Source organism: Anser cygnoides, chromosome 6 (genome assembly GCF_040182565.1).
Source record: "Anser cygnoides isolate HZ-2024a breed goose chromosome 6, Taihu_goose_T2T_genome, whole genome shotgun sequence".
Lineage (NCBI taxonomy): Eukaryota > Metazoa > Chordata > Aves > Anseriformes > Anatidae > Anser > Anser cygnoides.
The window spans coordinates 12,835,830-12,859,341 of NC_089878.1; the positions used below are offsets into that span (position 1 = coordinate 12,835,830).

General features: G+C 46.4%; 1 protein-coding gene across 7 annotated transcripts in view; it reads right to left on the bottom strand.

Annotated features, from left to right (window-relative positions):
- HDAC4 (histone deacetylase 4) overlaps window positions 1–23,512 on the bottom strand; it is a 248,512-nt gene that overhangs the window by 189,346 nt on the left and 35,654 nt on the right. Inside the window, exon 1 of one of the 7 annotated variants that reach the window (XM_048050947.2) lies at window positions 2,341–3,547. The exons of 5 other annotated variants lie outside the window; for them this stretch is intronic. In XM_048050947.2, coding sequence (XP_047906904.1) covers window positions 2,341–2,449 — 109 coding nt within the window. In that variant the 5' untranslated portion in view covers window positions 2,450–3,547. Of the gene's footprint in view, window positions 1–2,340; window positions 3,548–23,512 lie in introns of those variants that run through there. One more of the 7 variants, XM_048050952.2, reaches the window with a different exon arrangement.

The window sequence follows — 23,512 nt, forward strand, 5'->3', positions numbered from 1 at the left end:
GAAGCTCCTACGCACACTATAAAAGGGCTCTAAAAGCATCATTTACAACCAAAACCAGCTTACTATCAGTAATTAGAGTATGGCAAGGAGACCAGTTGACGAACGGGGAAAAACGCTGTCCTGTTTATTTAGAAAAGGTTTCATTTCTAGCAGAGCCTTTAATACTTTTTATTATATGTCTTTAAATGTTGTACAGTATTAACCTACCTTCCTCTCTCCTAACCACCTGCCCTTTTGCAGTCTCAACGTTATTTTTTTTTTTTTTTTAAAGAGACAGCAAATTACAGCATATAGAGAGCAATGTGGTTGGAGGTTTTATTGACACTTGTTTGGAATGACCTGGATAGCTCTTACAGCTTTACCACTTGTGAATAATGGAGACATTTAAAAGCTGAAGTCAATACGATGTGTGCTACATAAATGTGAGAAGTATATTCAGAGTGCAGATCTCTTTTAGGGTGTTCCCCCTGCAGCCCCCATTAATTAATGCTAAGAGGTGGTGAGAACTTGGTAAGCAGCAAGGGCAAAACGAGGCAATTTAATGCCACATTAGGTGCCCAAGGACAACAAATCAGACGACAGAGGGAAGGGACAGCAGTATAAGGAACTGCGCTCGCACCTCTGGAAGAGTTCCACATCAGTAACCACGAATGGCCAAAACCAAAGCAGAAGTATGTGGTTTGGTTTGCAGTTTCACAAGTCTAAAGCAAGAGTGATGTTTGAACACCATCAGATTTTGAAGAAAAAAAAAAATCAAAACCTGTAACAGATTGCTTGATCTCTCTGACATTACAAACCCTCCGCTTCAGGAACGCCTCAAGATGTGAGGAAGAATAAAGGACTAACAAACAACGATTATGGAAAGGAAGCTTGTTTCTCCTAAATCCTCAGAGTCCTGTTAGGAAGGGAATTATGCAAACACTGAACCTGCAGCACAGCAGAGACTTCCCAGGTCTTCCCAATCCAACGGGAATGCCCACGTAAGAACCTCCCAAACAGCGATTACGGGAAATGAAACCTCCCGATTTACTGGAAGTAAGCAAAGGCAGAGGCCTTGGCATGGTCATCAGCATCTCCACCTGGCTGTAAAAAGCTTACTATGGAAGTACAGCTCACGGTACGACCAAGAAAAAAGCAAGCCTTACTGCCTGTGTAATGAGTTACTGGGCTAGCAGGAAAAATGGGGTGAAGCAATTAAAAATCGGGGATCACCCAAAATGCCATGGCTCAAGCAGCAATACCTTGACACTGTACTTTGCGTAGCTGAAACTCTTCATAACTAGTTTTTTTTTTTTTTTTGCACGCCTGTCAACAAATCCATCTTTGATAAAAACATGTCAGCCACTCAAAGTATCGTGACTGCCATGTCTATACACATCTCTAGAGCTGACCTCAAGCATGTTTCTGATGCAGGCAGCTTCAAGCACGACAAAGAGTCGCCAACTCTGAATATTTAACATAAAATTGGTGAGAATTTTCTAGATGTGCTGGAAATCTGAGTTGCTACAAGAGTCCCAGAGGAGCTCTGGCTGATAAATCATTTTTATTGCTGGAATACCAATTTGGCAATTAGGGGAAGAAAGGGGAAGGAAGTGTTATTTTATACGTGCCATTGTTAGGAAGGAGCACTATCCAAACCAAAAAAAAAAAAAAAAGAACATGTGCAGTGAGACTCATGGCACTTGCTTCCACCGCGGTGGGAACTATCCTTACTTAAAAGAGCCGTTTGCCATTTCCCTGCTCCCACCAGGAGAACACAAAGGCACTCAGTTTGCACTTCTTGGAAGACGCTGCTGCTCGGCGCTGCAGCTATTTATAGCGTGAGCAGCTCAAGGTGCGTGCTGCTGCAGACAAGTGAATGACTTGTTTTCACGGTAATTGATCTATACAGCACGGATTATATAAACAGTTGTTTCTTGCTCATTTCCACTCCCCCAGCATCTCCCATGATAAAAATGTACTTGTCAATACAGCAGCTGCTATCAGGCAGCAGAACTGTTAGCAGCTGCAAGGTCTGTAGCTTGGAGCTCTAGGTGAGATCTGTAAAGACGTGCAGAAAATACAGCTGTGAAGCTTTCGCACGCAGCTGTATACAGATTAGTGCTCTCTCCTGTTTCTCTTTCCACGCTATTCTTCCGCAGTTTACACAAAACACAAAGCCAATTTTCTCAACTTTACTTGCTGTAAAACCTGGTTTAAGCATATGTGCGCTAATCTTCTGGAGTTGTCCTACTGCAAACTCAGTATTCATACTCTGCTTTCGGAAGAGACAGTCCAATTTCTTTTAAAGCCACTACTTCTACTTCAGTAGATTATTATTTCCTGTAAGCTTCTCCTTACCTTTCTGCATCTCTGCATAGAAGATAAAGCTATATTGTGCCCGGGAAGCAAACGCAGTGTCCCCAAAGCTACCGACCTCTCTCTTTGCAGCGCTGTAGGACTGTATCATATCGCTCTGCGGGGCTGCGAACCGGGCTGCCTGAAGTAGTCTTGCACAGAAGCAATCCCCGACTGTCGAGAAAAGCGTTTCACTTCTTAAGACAGTGAAAAATTCACGCCATCAGGGAGAAAACAAACCACTGCTGGAGACACGGCATTCTTCTGGCGACTGCCGCAGCTCCGGCAGGGAGCACCAGAACGAGCCGTGAGCGGGCAGAGATCAGTGGGTGAGGTGGTCAAAGGTGCGCGATAAACACGGCTCGAAGCGCGGCGAGAGCTCACGTTCAGCTCACATACGCACAGACCAGAGCTAAATTTGCCTTCTCACTTGACACCAGTCCCCAGGGCGAAATGCAGACAACTGTCCTCGCCTCTCCACCCCCTTAGGGGAGGAAAAAAAAAACAAAGCGCTTTTTTTTTTTCCTGCACCTATTTATACCAGTGGGCTCTGCACAGAGCTGGGGGCTGCCTCCCTGACCACCATCCTCAGGCGAGGAGCTCCTGCTCCCCGGGGCTGGATGCACACCTCCTCTGCACGCAGGGACAGCCCGGCCGCTGCTGGCCTGCTCCGCTCTCTCCAGTGCTGGTATCAGAGCAAATAAGTCTGGGAAGCTGCTATAAACAGGCAGAGATGAAACAACTGAGCTGTTAAACACACGTATGAGTGTGTTTATTTTATCTGGGATCAACCGGTGCATACCTTGTATCGTCCAGGTTAATCAGTTTATCAGAGCTTGATTGAAGCAGGACCCAAACAGCTGCAGTTTAACTTTATGGCACAAGGAGTGTCCCCTACATGCAAATTCCTTATCGTTTATCCATTTTAAAATGTAATTACAACTCTGAGAAGAGAATCAAGGCTGGAACCTGGTTAGTGTACACTCAGAGCTCAGGGCTCTGAAACTCACTTTCATCCACAGATAGAAGCCACTGGAAAGAAGAAAAAACAACTTTGTTTTCCCAGCAGTGATTTACCCAGTTTAATTTTGCTAGCTGTGCATTGCAAAATCAATGCTTACCTAAAGAGCTGCCTGTTGAGCAACAGGGTCTATAGCTCTGTTGCAACTGCAGCCGAGAGCCGGGCGCTGCGCTCCGGAACGGCGCTCGCCTCGCACGTCCCCTCCCGCTCTGCTCCCTTCCACCCCACGGTAACTCCGCTCTGCTTTTCAAGGCTTCAGAAAGCGCAGAACACACAGGGGGTTGCAATATAACACAGCCACCTGACATCACCTTTCGGCTCTGCTTTTAACAAGCCATTTTTTGTTACCTTACAGACTGGCCTTCATGGTCTTTTAGCCATGAGTGTTGGCTCCGTGATAAGCGTGCACAGAGCTGCTTGTCCCACGCAGAGGATCTGCAGGCCTCTGCACAGCTCAGCTCTCCAGGCTGAATGGCCCCCAAAAAAGAAGGGAAAAGCCCCCAGATGTCACTGGTCTGAACTCACATTGCAGAGATACCCAGCTTCCTTTCTGCGGTACGACTGAAGGCTGGAAGGCCATCCTACAGCGTTAAATCGAGTCCTAGCATTCTGCCCTGGCACCTCTGCTTGCCATTACTTCAAAAACAGGCATTTCGTAGAGTTTTTAGGGGACTCACACAAAACCAGTACTAAACAACCAAATGCAATGGTGTTTAACACTAGGTGCTGGTAGAGAAAACTCACTTCAAGTCAAGGCAGCAGCGTACAACATTTGCTTAGCAGAAAGAATTGCAAAGCTGTCTTGCAATTAGTTCAAATATAAACACCTTCAGACAGGAGTTTATTCCAAGAGGTAACACAGAAAGCACAACTGAATTGCAAGACCGCAAGAGAAGTCAGAGGTGTCACAGTCGAACAAACCCTCAGTAATATCAGATTTACACCAAAGCGTCTTCGAACAGAGGAGTTCGGGATGCTGTTTTACACAGACTGTCACATTGCTTAAACATTCATGACGGCATCCGCAAAGCTGGGAATTATTTTTCATCAATTTTAAACACAGTAACTAAACTGAGGGCGTTGCATTAGTTGGGAACATACACGTAGACCCCGACAGACATCAGAAAAGTGCAAGTTTCGCAGCTGAACTTTTGCTTTCAAACCTAGAGGATCTCAACTGACCAACCAGCGCTAAAGGAGCAGGCCTACCTGAAGAGAAATAGTAAATACCCATTACCACATCACCTCTGCCTGAAAGCTGCCATCCCACGGATGGATGCAGAGAGCCATAAACCACCCTACCTCCAAGCAGACACGGACCCTACAAACATTTTGCTGCAGCCTCAGCAGGTGAGGAGTCACTCGCCCCTCCACAGCCCGCACCCGAACCGCTGATGGCCAGGAGGTACTTCTTTTCCCTCCGTTTGTGCTTAAGGGAAGGAAGTTCATTCTGGGTAAGAGACAAAACGTGTGCAACGAGCAGCTCTGTTTCACCAGTGCCAGCCCCGCACGCACCAGTGCAGGCTGGTGTCTCCCCACGGGCACAGACGAGGTGCTTGTCTCGGCGCAGAAGGCTCCCACGTGCGTTTGCACACATGTGCGTAACATTTAGCAGCAGCAGCAATCCCCACTTCTCATGAAAACCCCGTTAGTCACTGATAATGCTGTGATGCGGGCAGGCCCTGTGTTCCCCACACGAACAGCAGGTGCAGACACCGAGGGCTCTGTCATGCTCCGCATCTTTTCCTGGGAACCTGCCCCAAGGAGCTCCCGCTGCTGATGCCCCGAGGCCGACAGCCCTGCACTGGTGTTTGGAAGGCACTCCTCGCATCGCTCACAGCAAGGTGGTGCTTCCCTCTCCCTCCCGTAGGTGATGAAAGGTTCATTTATTCGGGAGCCGACTACGGTGGTTCTCTAGCTTACCTGGGAAAGCTTCCCATTCACCACAGGCGAGCGGAGTTTTCGAGACATGAATGTCTGTTTTATGAACATCTGCACTCGGTGAATGCTCCGAGTAGAGAAGTTATAAATGCAAGGATTGTGCACAGGGGCAATACATTATATCTCTTAGGAAAAAAACACTAGATGCAAGATGGTATAAAAGCCTAAACAGCACTGGTCAGCGATCAGACTGCCTCATCTTTAAATTCACGAGAACATCCCTAGCTAGCCCCTTCTTTTGGCAGCTCTCCGCAATACACTCTTTCAACATAATCAGGCACACTCTAAAACTCACAGTCCAGGTGCTCCCCGGATAACCAAGACACAACTACAGCCCCATCATGTGCAAGCCCATCCCATGCAACACCGAGTAACTTCTCCAGAAAAATTCCCAAGTGAAAGATGAACAGTAGAGGAGGCCGCATACCCTTAATGCTCAGCCAGAACGCATGGCCCAATATGTTCTTCAGCAAGACAATGTTCTCACTTCAATAACCTGCCTAGTACCCCCAGAATAGTATACTATGGACGTACAACCTTTGTCCAGCACAGCAGGCAAGAGCCTGGAAAAACAAAATCTGTGGGAGAAGGCAGTGAGGGAACGAAGGTGAGTCCCCTCCCTGGGACAGCAGCTTCTCTGAGCTCTCTTTTTCTGGGGCAAGATCACAAAGCTTCAGAAAGCAGCAGCTGCCTTGGGGCAGGACATGAAGCGATCTGCTCAGCTCTGTGCTATGCTTCGGCTCACACAGAAAATGCATCATTTTTAGTGGTGGCAGCAAGCCTGCAGGTGAGTATAAGTTAAAGAATTGCTATTAAAAAAATTCCACAGACACATGAGGGTCAGCAGTGGAGATAATGGAGGTTTTACTCAGCAGGTTTCATCCACTGTGAAATCTGGGGAATTATTCCACAGGCATGTTATCCAGAGTCTGACACTGGCACCAGAATTTACCCCTCTACCCGCAGACTTTGCTTACGTGATGTTATTTTGTGCGCCTTTTCCTCCTGCTACAGCATAAAGGCCAGGTAAAATCCATGCACAAGTCGGTGTGATTAATCTGCTGCATCTGTGCTTCCAGCACACATCATGTTCGACTGAAACAGCTAATTTCACAGCTTCAGAAAACACCAACAAATTTCACATCTTCCTGCAGCAAACGGACATCAGCTACACGCTCCCCTGTAGGACTGAAAAGCGTTACAGAATAAACCCGTGTTTCATCTGAGAATACACTACAGCGCTGCAATAGTATGACAAATTGACAAAGTCTGCAAGCTAATTTGTATCAGCCTTTAATCAAGAGTTTCTAGTCATTTTCCTTTATTATCGTCTCTGTTGAGGACAAATTAAAACTTACTACCAAGATACCAATACATACTTACTAGCAAGAAGCCGTTTCCATAGTACAGCTCAAATACATAAGCAAAGGACACATGTGCAAGTCCCAGTAACGCCATCACCTTTCAGTTACGCGTACAGGAAAGCTTTTTCTATCTACAGGATCTTCTAGCTGCCGCTGGTCAGCTTGGGCTTTCTCCTGCTGCTGTGCAGAAGAGGGCAAGAGACCAGCAGCCAGAGCTGGAGACCGGCTGCTGCAAGAATTAATGCTCTCCTTAAAACCCGAGGAGGCAGAACCTGACAGCTCTTAAGTACCATCCACCACAGACACCAGCTTTAAAAAAATTGCCTCTCTCAGCTCAGCAGTTTGAGTTAAGAGCTCTCTTCAACAGCAATCCTGAAAGCAGCCCCCCCCTCGACTGTTTTCTTAGCCGAGCTCCAATTTCCCTTTGAAGGCCAAGACTCACAAAACCAGAAATGTTCTCATTATTATAGCAGCTGATTTGACACTACAGAAATCAAATTCTAAGCACCTCCTTGTGTGCGTGTGTTTTTTTTCAACAAATACTTTATTACTTTATTATATTGCACACATTTAACTCTTCTTTCATTTTGCACAATTTTGGATTTGATACAATAAAACAGACGAGCATGACAGCATAAATAAAAGGGACAGAAAACCAACCGGCTATATACTGGATCAAAGGCACCCCCCAAAACTTCAGATTTTTAAGCAAATTGTACTTCCTTGACTGTTTTCACTAGCAGTCATGTGTTCGTGCATGGCTGGTGTGGGACGGAAAAAATTCGCTCTGGATGACCGTACAGTGCTGAGAGTTCACTCTGCACGGATGAGCAGCAGAGGTGCACCGAATCCTTCGCCACACAGTTACCAGAAAGGCGATACAAAAACAAACAAAAAAAAGACAAAACTGAACAACACTTCCAGTTGGAAAGAGCGAGGTTTGGGGAAGCAGTGATAAGAGAGGTTTTCTCACCGTCTTCACCAGCACCCCTGTGCTCCCCGCTGTGGCTAGATGACCAGGAGCCCTGTGAGGCTCAGCAGCACCAGGAGGTGCCGGGATTCTCTCTTCGGAGCTCCCTCGCAGGTTAGGATTATACCAGACTCAGAACAGCATTGATGTTTTGCAGGATCAGACACGGAGCTGATGGACGGAGCTGATGCAGGGGCTGTACAGGCACTTGATGAACTGACTCAGTACGGGCTGAGGGGCAGGAGGGATAAAAGAGGTCAGCTTCCACACCTGAAGTCTGGAGCAGAGCTAGAAGATGCACCACGACTAGTGACTGCACTCACAGTCGAGACCAAACCTCCACAACCTTCGGAAGTGTGGGGAACGGAGTTCTGCCTTCCCACCGCTGAGCTGGGAGGTTAGAAAGCACACACACAACTAACCAGCCTGGCCCCAGTTTCTACTCTGAGTGCTTTTTAAGTTTAGCTTTTCTTCCAGACAGAAAACAAGGTATCGACGCTTCCTCTCTATTTCCTAGAGATTTCAGCAAGCCCCACGGGGCCCAATATTGCATTCCGTTTGCAACAGCTCCTGCCTACAGATTTGCCACAGCAGGCAAACACGTTATGACATTGAGATCAAGACTCACACGCGGAAACTCACTGCCCTCTCCTCTAAGGAGGACCATCTGCTGGGCTGCCGAGAGCACGGCCCCCGGCCATGCCTGCGAACTCCTCATCCCTCAGCAGGTATCTCTACATCAGCTGAAGCCGCATCTTCTGGAGAACTGGCCCGGCTCTGAGCTAGGAAGTTGCCAAAATAACTGAAGTAGCGACTCTGCAAAACAGCTAAAGCCATGGTTAAGACATCTAATGGCTCTCTAGATAGAAGTTTTGGATTAAGTATGTGGTAATGGGATAATCTGTGCATAAGAGCAGACTTTTTTTAAAATAGCAGCAATTCAATCCTTTTGCATTAGCTATTTCTTTAATCAGGTATTACAATACCAGAAGCTTTAACATTTCCAGCAGAAGCTTAAAACTTTTCCACAAAGGTTGACTGAAGTACAAGACCAGTCTGAGGCTGAAAGGCATACCAGTTCCAAAGTGGACTTCCTTCACCTTGCTCAATGCAAGTCATTTACAACTTGTCTGAAAACACGACTTTGTGGTTGGAGGTAGAGTGTTTTGATGCATGAGTTTTTTGTCGTTGTTTAGACACAAACTGTTTTTTGAAGAAAAATCTCAAAATCGCTCCCATGAGTATGCTCACCAACACAGCCCCAGTAGATTTTACACTCCTGCTGCACATGAACCCGTCCAGCACTTTGTTTAAACCACACTGGTGCTTGGCTGTGCTACGCTTTGCATGATTAAGAAACCAAAAAACGCCTTTGCAATGCAGCAGCCTATCGGCCATGCTGCATGTACAGGTCAGCACTGTGGGCTAGGTTCTTTCTTAATGCCGTAAGATTTTAAGCATCTTTCAGTCCACATTTAGGGTACATAGTATGAAATCTTGGAGCTTTAGTGTTGACCAAGTAATGTATTTAAGGGCTCTAGGTCCAGACAGTTTGATTTTATGGAACGGCATCATTTTCACTGTAGCTTTAATACCTCTTCTCCATGAGTTACTCCTGCTTGCATAATTGCACGCAAAAATCCCAAACCAGTAAGTAAAAACAGGACCAGGAACTGAGTTGAACTCCTCTTACTTCAAATGGCACAGTAAAAGTTAGATCTTTCAAAAGGTTTTTGATTTAAAATGAGCCATGGGGGAAAATTACTCAGAATTTCTTAGAGAGGTTTTTATATTTGCAAAACAAACAAAAGCAACTCCAAAGCAAAAACCATGAAGAAAAAGAAAACCTCACTTTGCTAGAAGGACTGTGTATGGAGCTCATCGGCGAGATTCTTCTAGGCTGCTCAGGAGGTAAAATGAGGATGCGAGAAGGAAGCATCCAAATGCTCATTCCACCTCCTCATGCGCTCAAGAGCCTACCCGTCTCCCTATTCTTTCCCCACCCTCTGGTCAAAAGTATTTCAAAAGGGATCACAGTACCAACAAGCTGCCTTTTTAATCACAGAACGGTGAAGAAACCAGGAAGAGAAATAAAAATAGAACAATTGCATTAAGACAGCACTGTCCATTTAGTCTTAAGTGCATGCACATCTGCCCCCAGAACGCTGCAGTGGTATTCACAGATCAGTCATTTATTTGATATAAATGAATTAAAGAAATAAAAGATATTCTGTGTAAAAAAAAAAAAAATCTGCTGCCATCCTAGTGGAAATCAAGTGGTAAGAGAGAAGGCCAAGCTTCAGGAATACTAAGGGCAAGGACACAATCTGAGCCGAGATGTTCCTCATTCCCCTCGCAGTGGACAGAAATATCCTCAATTGTGTAAATAAAGTCTTAGTCAACAGCACGACAAATCCGTACACAGATAAATGTCACATGTTGACGTCAGTGCCAGCAACCTAATCAAAGTACAGCCTTCATCTATTTTTAAACCCTAGTTAAAGCATTTAAAATAAAAATCATTAAAACGAGTCTTTAAGAAAAAAGCCTCCTACAACCCTACGCACCAGTAACACAGGGCTGAAGTATTTCCTTCTCTCTGGTACCGGAGACACAAAACTGAGAACCCAGCCCTGAAACGGGCTGTTCCATCTGATGCGTCACCGCACTAGAAAGCAGCAGATAAGGATTTGGGAAAGCGTACACATCAGATTGGCACTAGCATTTGTATTGGAAATTTACCCAGACAGGTTAAAAATAACACCGCGAACATTCGCAGCCATTCTGAAGGTCGCTTTCCACAGTAGTGCTGTTTTTATAGTACGAGCTCCTGGCGACATGTGACCAGCTATTGCTAGTATTTTTGTCCCCAGAAAACACACTCTGCACAATCAGGTTCCCTTGGCTCAGAATTAAGGTCACAGAGCCTGGTCACAACCAATACGACAGAGCCGCAGCACAGAAATCAAGCCCAGCAGCTACTGGATTGACTTGTTTTCCTTTTCAAAGACTCCTCCTTGTAAACACTCCACTGACTCACGTTAGAAAAAAGGAAAGAAAAGGTCATTTCCTTCTACCAGCACTCTCGGGCTTACGTGGCTGTCGCGTATTTCTACGGTTTTAAGCACTGTTATCGCAGGCTCCGGTTTCAATACCGCACTAGGCAGTGCGAAGCAAGCAGCAGCGTTCGCAGGACAAGGCAGGAGACGTCCCCAGCCTGCTGGCCTCAGAGAGCAGTGACGTGACATCCAGCAAGGAGCCTGCTGTATAAGAGAGCTGCATGGATGGCCTCGACAGCGAACCCACCAAGATGCTCGCCGCAGTGGCCCCCGAAGATGTTCTCTGTTCACAAAGGCAGCGAGTCGTACAGAAAAGTCTCTTCGCAGTAGTTAAATCTCTGGTTTAGAGGAATACGCTATAACATGAAGGCTCCCCCAGGGATTCCTTCCCGGAGACAACAGCAGGAGACCACTAGCCAAAGAACAGGAGAGAACAGCCTGCAAATTAGTATCTAAAGTTTGAATCTAAATATTCAGATCAGATTCAAGTTCAAGGAGGAAATGATCCAATTTTGTTGCGTCCATCCCATCCGATCTCCTTTGCTGATGTTCACCATGCTCCATACCCGACATGCTTGGTACAGACCCAACTCGAGCTGAAGCTCAAGCCATGCAGTTCTCCACCATGCTTGGGACTGAAGCAAAACGACATGAAGTCCCCAAGTCTTCCGTCAGCCCCTCCAGCAAGCCAGGCCCAGCATTCATTACCAAGGCTCGTTGCCGCTTCACGTGGTATTGGTCTTATTTCCAGAAGACCGCTGCCTACCACCCAGCAGCACGCGGGGTGCCAGCTCCAGGAGCCTCGTGCCCAGGGACGGAGCCCACCGTGCACCTGGCCTTGCAGAAATGGAAGAACCCAGTAGTTTGCTTTCTAAGGGCAGCTAATTCACAAACATTAAGAACTTCTTCGCACGAGAGCGTGCCATCCCTCATTACTGGAACCTGCAGAAGTCATTACTAGGTACCAGTAGAGATTTCGGCAGTAACCACGTATAATGAACTCCTTCCCAGGTGTTCTTGTCCACTTTCCAGGTTGTCCTTGAGAGAAGCAGTAAGGATTGGATGCTGTTTGTACAGGCTGGCAGCAAAAGCTCGCATTGATCTCGTATCCTCGCTCTTCGCTGCGTTTTGAAAAGAAGAAACTTGCTGTTTAAAAAGAAGCAAGGATCTTTCATTCATTGCCAGCACTTCCTTCAGCTGGAACATACAACTGATTTAACAGTTTCTTAAAGTTATCTGTGGAACACAGATAAATGAAGATAGCAGATTCATGAAAGATTCCTGACTTACTATTCCTTACAGAGAGACAGAAAATAAAGGCCTGTTTAGCATCTAAGGTATGCCTAGCAGCAGCCACCCAGTAAAAAGCTGTCAGTGCACAATAAAAAGATTTTTATTCAGGGGAACATGAAAGCTTCATCCATAACATACTCCACAGCTGTCAGTGAAACAGAGCACCAAGAGGAACTGTAAATCAGCGGTGCCAAAGCCAGCCTGCAGAACACGCCTGGAATGCCCAACGCAGAGCGCGGCTCCCGGAGCACTCCTGCTCCCCCGAGCCCCGGCTTCTGCACAAAATCTGCATTTCCAGCCCCCCGGCCTCCGCCAAGCACGAACTCCACAGCAGCAAGGTAGTGCTGTCCTGTGAGCTTAACCAGACAGAGCAATACAGAAGGGAGAAGAATAAGTCTTCAGCAGCAACAACATGGAGGTTCAAAAACACGAGGGGAAAAGAGGAAAATTAAAATCACTCACCACTCTGAGATCTTATATATGCTTCAACTTGTGAAGATGCATATGAAGATAGATGTTTATCGATTTCTCTCTCAGCCAAGGGGTTGCCTTATTTAATGGAAGACAGCAGAGATAAACCTCCTGGATAAACTATCAGTGGAGGAATCCATTTCCCCAACATAAAGGATCAATGTTTATCCATTTTCCCTTTTATCCTCCCAGTCACACAGTGAATTTCAGAAAACAAGCTAACCGCAGCTTCCATCTGCTCTCCTCCTAGACATTTCTTCAGCTAAAGAACCCACAGCAGAGCCTGCATCAAACCTGTTTGGACAGGATTTTCTTACAAAACTTAATCAAGCATGATAAAGAAAGCAGCTTCACTTGGAATGCTAAATTTAGTGCACGCCTGCAACCTGACCATACAACCTATACAGCTGGACATACAGAGGTGGTCCCCTGGGACGAAGCAGCTTCGTTCAGCTTGTTTTAAATTAGAAATACCCTAGCTAGTAGATCTGGAGTAGCACACAGACCTTAATTACATGAAAGAACGTAAGTACAGAATAACAAAGTCTTTAAGCAAGAATCATGCTGAGAGCTCTGAGGTCCCCTGCAGCACTTTCCCAATCCCCCAACAAATAAAACTCCACATTCGGGGGAAAGGAATACAAAGTACATTTACTGTAATACTGGCAGATGAAAAATTGTAATTGCTCTGCCTTGACATCTGGTTTCTATTTCGCTTCCATTATATCAGATTACATAACAAACAGATGATGCACTGGATCTACTGAGTTCTTCTGCAAGTCTTGTGTGGATTTGGTGTTTACATTCTTGTTCATAAAAATTTAAACTATGCCACACACACACAGACAACATTTGAAGCAGACAAAGGCATTAAAGACAAATGAGCAGTTTCCAGAAGGAAAAAAGTAAGGCTGATTTTGGGGGGAGGGAGGAGAGAGGGGTGTTTAAATCCACATAGAAGAGATTCCATTCCATAATTCAGGTCAGAAATTTATTCTGCATGTAACAGCCCTTGCAGCTGTGCAGCCAGAAGTTTATATAAATAAGCCATGAGGAACACACAGGTTTACACCCAGGTGAAGCAGTTATGTAAGCAAGTCACAAATTTAATGATGCAAACACAAATTCCACTTGGCCCTGTCATGTTACTATTATCTACTGAAATGTGACTCCACACCATGTGCCCCCCCCTTCATCTCCTAATTTTGGTCTGCATATCATACATACACACACGTATACGTACTTCCCCCAAACTGGGGCTTTCAAGTCATTTCTGCTGTCATGGTGATTCATGTTCTTAAAAGCATATGGTAAATATGTAACTTTCAAAATCAGACATCTACTTTGCTGACCTTGTCCCCAGACACATTATAAACCTCCTTCTGAGTCAACAGCACATCCTTCCTTTGCAGCAATTCAGGAAGTCATGCAGCAATGGTTATAAAGCTGATTCAGCTGAATACAGGTGATTTTCATATGCCAGCGAGCTTTCAATCTCACTTCGCCACACGAAGCGTGCAGCGTACAGTATCAGAGGAGATTACGGGTTTCTTTCCAGAACATGTCTGCATGTGCTTCCCTCCCCAGCACTGACAGATGCAGCAAAACACCTGTATTTCAGACACAGGACGTAGTGGTAATTCCATAATTGCATTATTATGTACAATACCATCTCTAAGGCTTCTAAATCACACGCTCAAACAATTTCATTCCCTACCCCCACAGTTATCAGGTAGAATGAAATCTCCCCTCAAACACAACACATGGGAACGAAAACCCTTAGAGCCGCAAAATAACATTGCTTGTGATGGTTCATAAGGACTTACAGCACTGTGCCCCTCCCTGCAGTATGCTCAGGTTTTATCTGGAACAGTTCTGACTCACCAAAAATCCCACATTCTCGGAAAATGGCATCCACAAACTATTTTCCATAGTTAGAGTGTGCAGCAGGCGACCCCAAACTGCAAACCACCTCCAGACTTCCTACTGCACATGTAATTCATTTCTCCAAACGGCACCTTTGGCGGATGTTCGCATCCTGCAAACGCAGGTAACGCGTTCAGGCCAAAGCATCCAGGTTCTCAGGTGCCCCAGCGGCAAGAATTACTCCATACCTAACTCGGGTTCTCTGCTTTGTGTCTCGGGGCCTAAGCATCTCCTACCGCTTGCCATCAGGCAGGACAAGGGGCACTGCCAGCCTGCTCAAGGACCAGTCTTTACGATGGGATTTACAGCTTAAGTGAAGGCTGATTCCTGCAGGGACTTCGTGATTTTGGCTGACGACCACCTCATCACCGCAAGTGATTTTTAAGAGAAGCAAGCATGGGGCCTGCTCTGCATGAGAAGAATAAGACAGGCAGAGTAACGATCGCTGCAATTCGGGGGTGTAAGATCTGTCCTGGAATGGGACCAACAGGTCTTTCGGGGAAAAGGGAGCCTCACGCGCAGCAGCCGTTACATAAACCCAGACATACCCTCCTAGCGGGCTTCCTTTAAACGTGTGTCACGCACAGCCACTTACAAGAGCTAATTTCCATTTTTTCTCTGCACAAGCCCACTCACAGGAAATCTTGCAGGATGCGTATCCCTTCGATACCTGAACATTTCAGTGAGTAACATTGCAGGCAATTCCTCTTCCACCCAGCCTACTAACAGGAGCTCGAGCAAAGGCAGCGACTGACTCCCGCGGGCACTGCGCGTCTGCAGGTAGGCAGGCAGCCACCTAGCGCTGCAGAAAGAACAGTATTTCTGATACACTTTTAGTAGAAACTGAACAAATCTTATTTTTATCATCAAAACTGACAAAGAAACTAAGAAGGTGTTCTAAGTTGCCTCTAGCAGAGCAGCTTGCGGTGACCGAAGACCCTGGTAGATGACAGGCAGCCCAGACACCTGAGCCAAACCAACAAGAGCCCGAGCAAGACCACCAAGCTTTCTGCTGGAAATGTCTGCCAAGACTCCCTGCTGATGGGACCTCTCTGAGTAGGAGGCTCGTGACATTTAAGTTGCAGCCGGATATGAAAATAATAAAAGCATTCACAGATAACAACTTGATGTTTTCCAATTTTCAAAGGCCAAGTTATTGGCTTTTCCCCCCATCTTATTCTTGCACAAATCTGCACACATCTACATTACGCGGTGTACAGATGATATCAGAAGTGCTGAAAGCATTAGTCATGGCCAGACAAATGCAAAAATATTCCAGAACACCGTAGTTTTCAAGCAGCCTATCCCTCAGGTACTAGAGGTGCCTGCTGCCAGCTCTGGCAAACACAGCAGCAAAAAGAATATTGTGCTGGTGAAAGAGAATCACTTCTGGCCATGTCTTAACTGGTTTGTCATTAAGCAACAAGCAAGCAATTAATAGTATTAATCTTACAACAGAAAGACAAGCGTGTTCAACTTCTTACCATGAGCAGCTTTTCCCTCTGAACTTTTCCCCACTGGATCGTGTTCCTAGGAAGCTCAGGAAGAATTACTTGAAGCAGCAGCAGCTTAGGGCGAGAGAGAAGGGTGGGGGAACGAGGAAAAGGAAAAAGCAACGCCACCTCCCATAACAAAACATCATCAAATCAAATACTAAGATATTTAAGGTGTCCTAAGGAAGTTATGTGAAAACCAAGCACGGAGAGATCAGCCCTGAGCAGGGCGGCGAGCAGCATGAAGCAGACAGAGCTGCTCTAACAGCACCAGTGCTGCCCAGATGAGACTGCAGGAGAAGGCAGCTCCCTCCTCGAGCACATAGCTTGTACCTGCCCTCAGCTGCCCCTGCCCCGCTGTTTCTCCAGAAGCATCTGAATTAGTACGCTTGCTCTTCCATTTCGCCTTCAAAAGATCTTTAGATGTTCATCTATTAACGCGTGTCAGGGTTGTGTTGTATGCCTAAAACAACACAACTGCAATAGCTCTCTTACAAATCTAAGGCATCGCGGTGGCTGGCAGTGTAACTCAAAGTTAGCCTCCCTCTTCAGTAGTTAGGCAAGGCGAAATCTGTAATTGGGTAAGTAATTGGGCTAGGAAAAAAACAGCAACCAGCTCTCACCAGGCTGTGCCAGCGAAGCAAGCTGCGTGCATACCAGCCACCATTTGGACCGCAAAAGCCACGATGGGTCCAGCTTTCAGCGCCGTGAGCACGCCCGCTCCAGAGACCTGCAACATACTCTCAGGGCAGCCATCACAACAGCAAGAGGGCGACAACCCGGTGACCAAAGCGAGGAACAGCTCCACATTCCAGCGTGACGAACTAACCCCTGATTTAACTCCTTTCAGCTCTCCTCCAGCTGAAGGCTTGCCCGCACTACCTTAACTCGCTCTGAGTAAGACACCGTGCCTACACCATCCCCGAGCCCGTACGGATGAGATCTTAATAGCTGGTGAAGGAGTTCAAAGCTCTGGATTGTTCTTTGAACACCTCCTCCAGCTGATGGGGGGAGAAAAACAGTCAGCTAAGGGATCCTCTCAAAAAAATCAGCACACAGCCATAGTCATAACAAGTCCTCGAGCATGCCAAGAGCAGAACAGTGAACTCTGCAGGGAGATCGAAGGCTGCAGAGAGAGTCTTAATTTTATGCTTCACGACATTTTTATTTAAAGCAGCATGAGGCAACGTGAGAAAAGGAGCTACATGGCTCTGACTTTCTTGGAGGCCAAAATGAAAAAGCTGTTTCTTCAGCACCAAGATTTCAAGTGCTTATTCATTCCTGCATGTCATCTGTAAGCAAACTACTCCTCCATTCATTACAGGCTGGCAGAATGCAAAGGCGTAGTGCAGAAGTCTTCACTTTTACTATTATAAACGATACTATTTTTGCCTTGAGCCTCCAGCATCACAAATCACATATCCTTCACACACATCACCCCCAGCTCCCTCCACTCAGCTATTGTGTCTTCCAAAGCTGTAGGTGTTTTCCTCCCGTAGCTCTACCTGGTGAGAGCAATCGGGAGCGAGTTGTGACATCTGGCTGCTCTGCCACAGCGCAGCAGCTTTGCAGAGAGTCGTGCGCGCACGGCTGCGCGCAACCGCTCGTTTATAAGGCAGCGCAATTAATAACGGGCTGCACGTGGCCTGCAAACCACTGCTGACAACAGAGCTGCTGGGATTACCGTCCGACCTGCGTTCCACCCCCAGAGCTTTCACCATTAATGTCACCTTTCAACGCGGAACAACAAACTGCCGCCGCCGCTCGCCGTCAGACAGCGCTCGACATCCAAAGCCTCAGCACGCATTGCATTTTCTGCCCTCTCATCTGTTTCCACCAGCAGTAAGTTTTCAGCTCTGCTCAAATGCCAGACAAAACATCTTTAAGCTGCCAGCGTGCTCTCTGCTGGCACAGCCAAGGGCACTCTGCAAAGGTCAGTGGTTTGAAAAATCTGTGCAACATATCAGAAAGCCTTATGAGCATGTGATGCTTGGAACGAGAGACTGATCCATAATTAGATGTTTCAGTGGTTGTTATCCTGGAAAGAGGTCCGCAGTGGCATTTCACAAGTCCAGGACCGGGAAAAAAACCCACACGGCAGTTTATTTTCTCGGTGTCTAAAAAAGGCTCAAGTTGAAACAATTTGGAGACCAGTGGTGGTGCAGGCAGCACAGCACTCACTAGCAGAGGCAGGGCTGCCTGCTTTAGTCGTGTTTAAGAGCCTTGCAGCTCAAATACCCCTGAACACATCTGAAGCATGAGCTAGGTGGAAGCTCCAAGTCAGTAATTTTCTTATTACAGCCGGGGAATCAGCTGGCCGGCAGAGGCAAGCAGTGACAATGTCCAGCAGACTCTGCCAGCTTCGATTTGGGAGAAACACCCCAGTCCGAGCTCTCCTCCGTGCAGCTTCCCTGTGCACAAAGCTAGCTACACACCAGTTAGTCAGCAAAATTAACACCTTGGAGGTGGCAGAATGGTTAAAAAAAAAAGGGGGGGGGGGACTGGAACTAAGCTGATAAATCACTTAAATTTACCAATACAAAAAGCGTACTAACCAGGATGTTAGCAACAACTAGCAAGTGGACGAAAGCAAACAAGCCAGCAGACATGATGAAAACGCAGCCGTGCAAGAAAACAGTAAAAAAAAAAAAACACGAAGAAAGCGAATACCGAGCGTTCTGCCTCTTTCAAAATAAAAGTCAGTCACGATCTCATGACAGTTTCAAAACACTACACACACCTTTCTGGTGTGAAACATTTCCACTGTAGGATATTGGGAAAAAAATAGTGTAGTTCAAGAGAAATAGTCCTACATTCAATTTACTTATTTTAAGAGAAAAAAGTTTCTAGCAGAAGAGTTCTTTCAACACAACTACATCTGATCCTTTTCCTTGCTAAAGCCACCCTATGCACGTGTCTAAATCAGCTACAAGCATCATTATTTCCTTGTAAAATTAAATATAAAATTATTTCCGTTATTTCCTCTTTCTGTAGAGATCCGTACTCGTCCAGAGCTCAGCAACCCAGGCGAGGCATCACAAGCAGACCGCTCCACGCCGGCCCTGCGCCCAGCTCACCAGCAGGCAGGGCACCCCCTACAGCTCCGCAGCCCAGCGCGCTGACTGGGGCTGCGCACCTAAAGCAATCCAGCTCTTGAAACTGACGGCTCCTGAGTGAATATTCTCCGACCGGCTTCTCACAAAGAAAGCAGTTTTGACAGAAAACCAGCAAAATATAACCCAAAATAAGCAGCAACAAAGGGATTTTAGAGCCTGTCTGAAGCTATCTTACCGTTTCTTCCAGGAGGAGGGAAACTGGTACGGTTTTAGGACGCAGGGGCCCCTGGGTCCTGCTCAAAGTCCCCATCAACGCATGGGCTGCTTCATCCCACGCTCAGTACAGCTCACTGCTGATCAGGGGCTGCTGCCCCTTAATGGGACAACAGCAAGGCAGGCGAGGGCTGCCTGTGAACGAAAGCATCTACTCAGCTGCCATCGCCCCAACTGCCGGTGCACACGCAGAGCAAACTCATCACTGACTTGCTGGCTGGGCAGCGTCTGCGCCCTGAGTCTCCTCAACTGGCTCATCCAGTCTCACTCTTACCAAGCCTGACGTTTGCCTAGATGATGTCCAGCTGGCCAAAACCAAGCATCTACGGAAGTGCTGCTAGGTGCATCCCGCTGTGCTCCGTGCGGGCGGCGATGCCATCGCTGGTGGTGTCGGCGTGCTGGATGCCCCAGGGACGAGAGAGATGGCCACTCCATCTCCCCGCCTGAGTTACGCTCGCCTTTACTCTCCAGCTCTTCAGTGACCAGGGAAACGGAAGGGGAGAGCACGCCTTGATTTAACACACGGCTGGCTTTACTCAGCAGTTAGGAAGCTCACATTCCCTTTGTAATTAACCGCCCTTCGCCCGGCATTGCTCACCATGCGCCCAACACCACACCAAAGCTCAGTTTGCTTACAGGTACGTCAGACGCCCAGACCCAACATCAGGCTTCCTAGGCCTCCGGCATTGCAAGGCCACAGAAAAGCACAGCCCAGAGCCAAAGGCAGGCCTAAAGAATAATTTTCCCCAGTTCATACAGGAGGAGCCTGGACAGAGACACGTGGCCAGACCGCAGCATCACACACACTAACAGACAGGAGCTGACCCGTACCCACTGAAAAGCTGGTATTTGAAACCAAAAATGGCCCCGTGTTCTCCTTCCACACACAAAAAATGTTAAACTACAGATTTAGCAACCAAAGGAGAGCTAAGATAGACACACGCACACGTATAAATACATATGCACACATGAATACAGAACCCTACATCCTTGAGCCAACTCAAAACAGCCTTGTTGCTGTCTAACAGCATCATACACTCCTGAGCAGTCACTTTCTGCCAAGATCCTCAAATCCAGGCTAGGCACAGACTCTCACAAGAAGAATGGCACAAAAGCATAAACAACGCCAGCTGACTTTACAACAAAAGCACGACGGGCAAACGCGCTCTGCGCACCAACACAGGTACGGGCAGGCAGCTGCCAAGCCAGCCAGTGCCTTCTCCTGCGGCCATCATCATCATCATCATCATCCTGTGGCTTCGCCGGCACCACAAGACCCATCTCTGATGTAGGAATAAAAAACTACACCAGGAAATATTAAAAAAAATACTTTAGTTCTCAAAACTCAAGCTTTAACGGGAAAAAGATGCTCTGCACAGATTATGTGTTAAGCTTGACCAAAACATGTAAATATCCTCATGAATATTTAGCTTACAACTAAAGAGAGGAGGAGGAAGGGGAAGGGGAGACATCTACTCCAAAACTTGGCACAAGATGAAGGATCCTGTACTAAAAAACAGAGAGCTTGTCAAATCCCTACTTCAGACTGAGAACAAGCCACACTTTCCTTTCTGGCAAGGAAAATGAACTGCAAGTGGACAGCTTTCTCATCAAATAGACATGGATTATATCACTGAAAGTGTTTATAGATACAAATCATACATAGGCCTGCCCTTTCAGGCTTACGCATGCCTGCAGTAGGTTGGCATATGCATCAGGACCAACAGATTGGTTTTTAAAGGACAAACAACTTCTCAGAAAGTTAAATAAGAAACAGTTGGTTTGATAGCAGCTGGCTTCTCAAAATTGGTGAAATAACATCTAAAACCTTCATTGGGAATGGTATTTCTAAGAATTTTCCCCCATCACTCCACCAGCAGGTTTTGTTTTTATTTAGATACAGATCAAGAGAATTAAAAAACAAATAATTACTGTAAGCTTTAGGAATATTCTTAATATTTCTAATGCCATTTGTTCCATCAAGCCTGCGCAACTACTCTGGTCTCCTCGGTGCCAAATCTACCGGTAGGGGAGCTCTGAGGCATTGGCACAGTGATCCAAGCAGGAGAAGGAAGATGCTTCCAGAAAGACTGAACAGACTTTTTTTCCTTTTAATTCAAATCAGTGCATTCTTTCAGGAGAAGCTGCTGTAGTCTCAGCAAACTGGCAGCCTTTACCCCAAGCTCCGATTCATGCTGACAAACAGCTGTACGTGCATCGTTTCCGACTCTTCAGCAGCTCCCTCAAGCCTCTCTTCGAGAATCCAGACACAGAAAGAAGCCTGTGTCTGAAGCGTCAGGCTGCAGCTACTCTGCCATGGGGGGAAAAGCGTTTCTTTACATCTAAGTCCATCACTTACACACATTTCTTTAGCGTGCCTTGATAAACAGGACATTTCATAGTATTAAGCCATTGCTGCTCTAGGTTTTCACGTGTCTCCCTGTTTCATTTTGCTCCTTTTCTGCTTTACTTTTTATCGGTGAACTATGGACGGCTTTCAAGGATCAAGCTGCTCCAGCGAAGCAGCATCCCTTCATTAGCCACTGCCATGCCAACGCCAAGCTGCAGGCTTCCACGGCGGCTCACATGCCAAGTGGCACAGCCTGTGCCACTCTGCCACCACCACAGCGTGTCCCAGGGGGCACAGCAACACTGCACGCACTACACACTGGTTACTAGTGATAGTAAGCTTGCTGCAGAGGAGGACTTTACTTCACTCCCACTTCACTTTGCATTGCTTTTGCTATTAGAAAAGCAACTTAAAAAAAAAAAAAGCATTTGTTTTTCCATTCAGCTATAATTTAAAAAAACAATATCAGTGACTGGAGTACCTGAAATATGCTGTCATCCTTGCAGTAAAACTCCGGTTTTCTTACGTCTCAGCTAACAAATGCAGTCACTACATTTCCTGAAAATTAAGCTCTAACCTGTCTTTAAAAACTGCAAAGTTATTTACCAGGTTTCTCACCGTCCATTTCTGGAAGCATTCAGCACCTGATTTGCACAACGAGAGTTTTTCAAGCAAATGGCTTTGTAGGAAGTTTCTTCTATCTAATTGCTGGAACCCTCTAAAGATTAAGTAGCTATTACCTAATTACTTTGATCAATTATCCCAAAACATCCCATTCTTCTTCGTAATGGTATCCATATCCTCCCTGACAAAAGCAAACAGTAGTTTTGCTTTGCAGAGTTAACAGCAGAAAAAGGCAGCATGAGGAACGATCTGAAAAGCAAGCCTTCCCAAGAGACCAAAGGCAACGGAGGAGAGCAAGGTCTCAGCTCACCCAGTGGTCCGCACAGAGGTGGGGAGCACGAAGCAGGCACAGTCCTAAGCTGCTGCAAGCGCTGTCCTGAGCCTGGCGGCATCTCCAGAGCGATGATCCGCAGGCAGCCGTGGAGCAGAGGACCGCAGCAGTCTGTCTGTGAAACAACTGGTATCTACCTGGGCAGCAGGAGGCAAGCAAGTCTGAGCAACACCGCAGTTCACCGAAGAAAATCAGCAAAGCCTCAAGTACCAGGGTCACGCAGGCTGGCGAATCTGCTTTTCGTAAGTAATTCAAACAGAACCCGAGCAATTGGGGTATAAATAGAAAGACACTTGGCTTGGCCATAGTTGTAAAAGTGACCACGTTTGTTCTAGTAACTAAACACAAATGTACCTAAAAACACACTCCTCTTAAGACTGTTAGCATATAATTTATATTTAAAAAATGTATTGTAATTCCAGAAACTAAAAAAAGAACAGTGCAGAGAGGAGAGGTGGCAGAGTGTGCCCAATGTGTAACCTGAACTGCTGCAGCTCTGGTATCCCACCAAGCACATGCATCCCGCAGCTCTCTTTTGGACTCGGCCCCTTTGCAGCTGCAAAATTAGCAACCTCTGGCCTACTTTGGGGCGTGTTAGAGTCCAACCGTATTTACGCTGACAGAGACAAGCAAAGGTTGTGACGACTTATTGACGCAAGAGCTATTTCATGCTCCATGCCAGAAATTAATCAGTGGAGAAGTAGGAATTCTCTTTAAGCACCCAGTCAGAAAGTGATTTGGTCAACTGCTAAAAAAAACAAGCTGAGGTCTTGCATGACAAACGCAACTGAAAAAAGTTAGAAGCACAACTCTTACACAGCTGCTCCGTTAGAAAGCCAGTGTAAGGCAGCAGAACGCAGTGACTGGACAGAAACATTATGCACACCCCTTCTCATGAAAAAAGCAACATGAGAAGATCAGTTTGGAGTCTTCCTGATCCTCTGTGAATATAAACTGATGCTACGTTTGCTCAGATCACTTCAAATATATTTTGGTGGAAGCA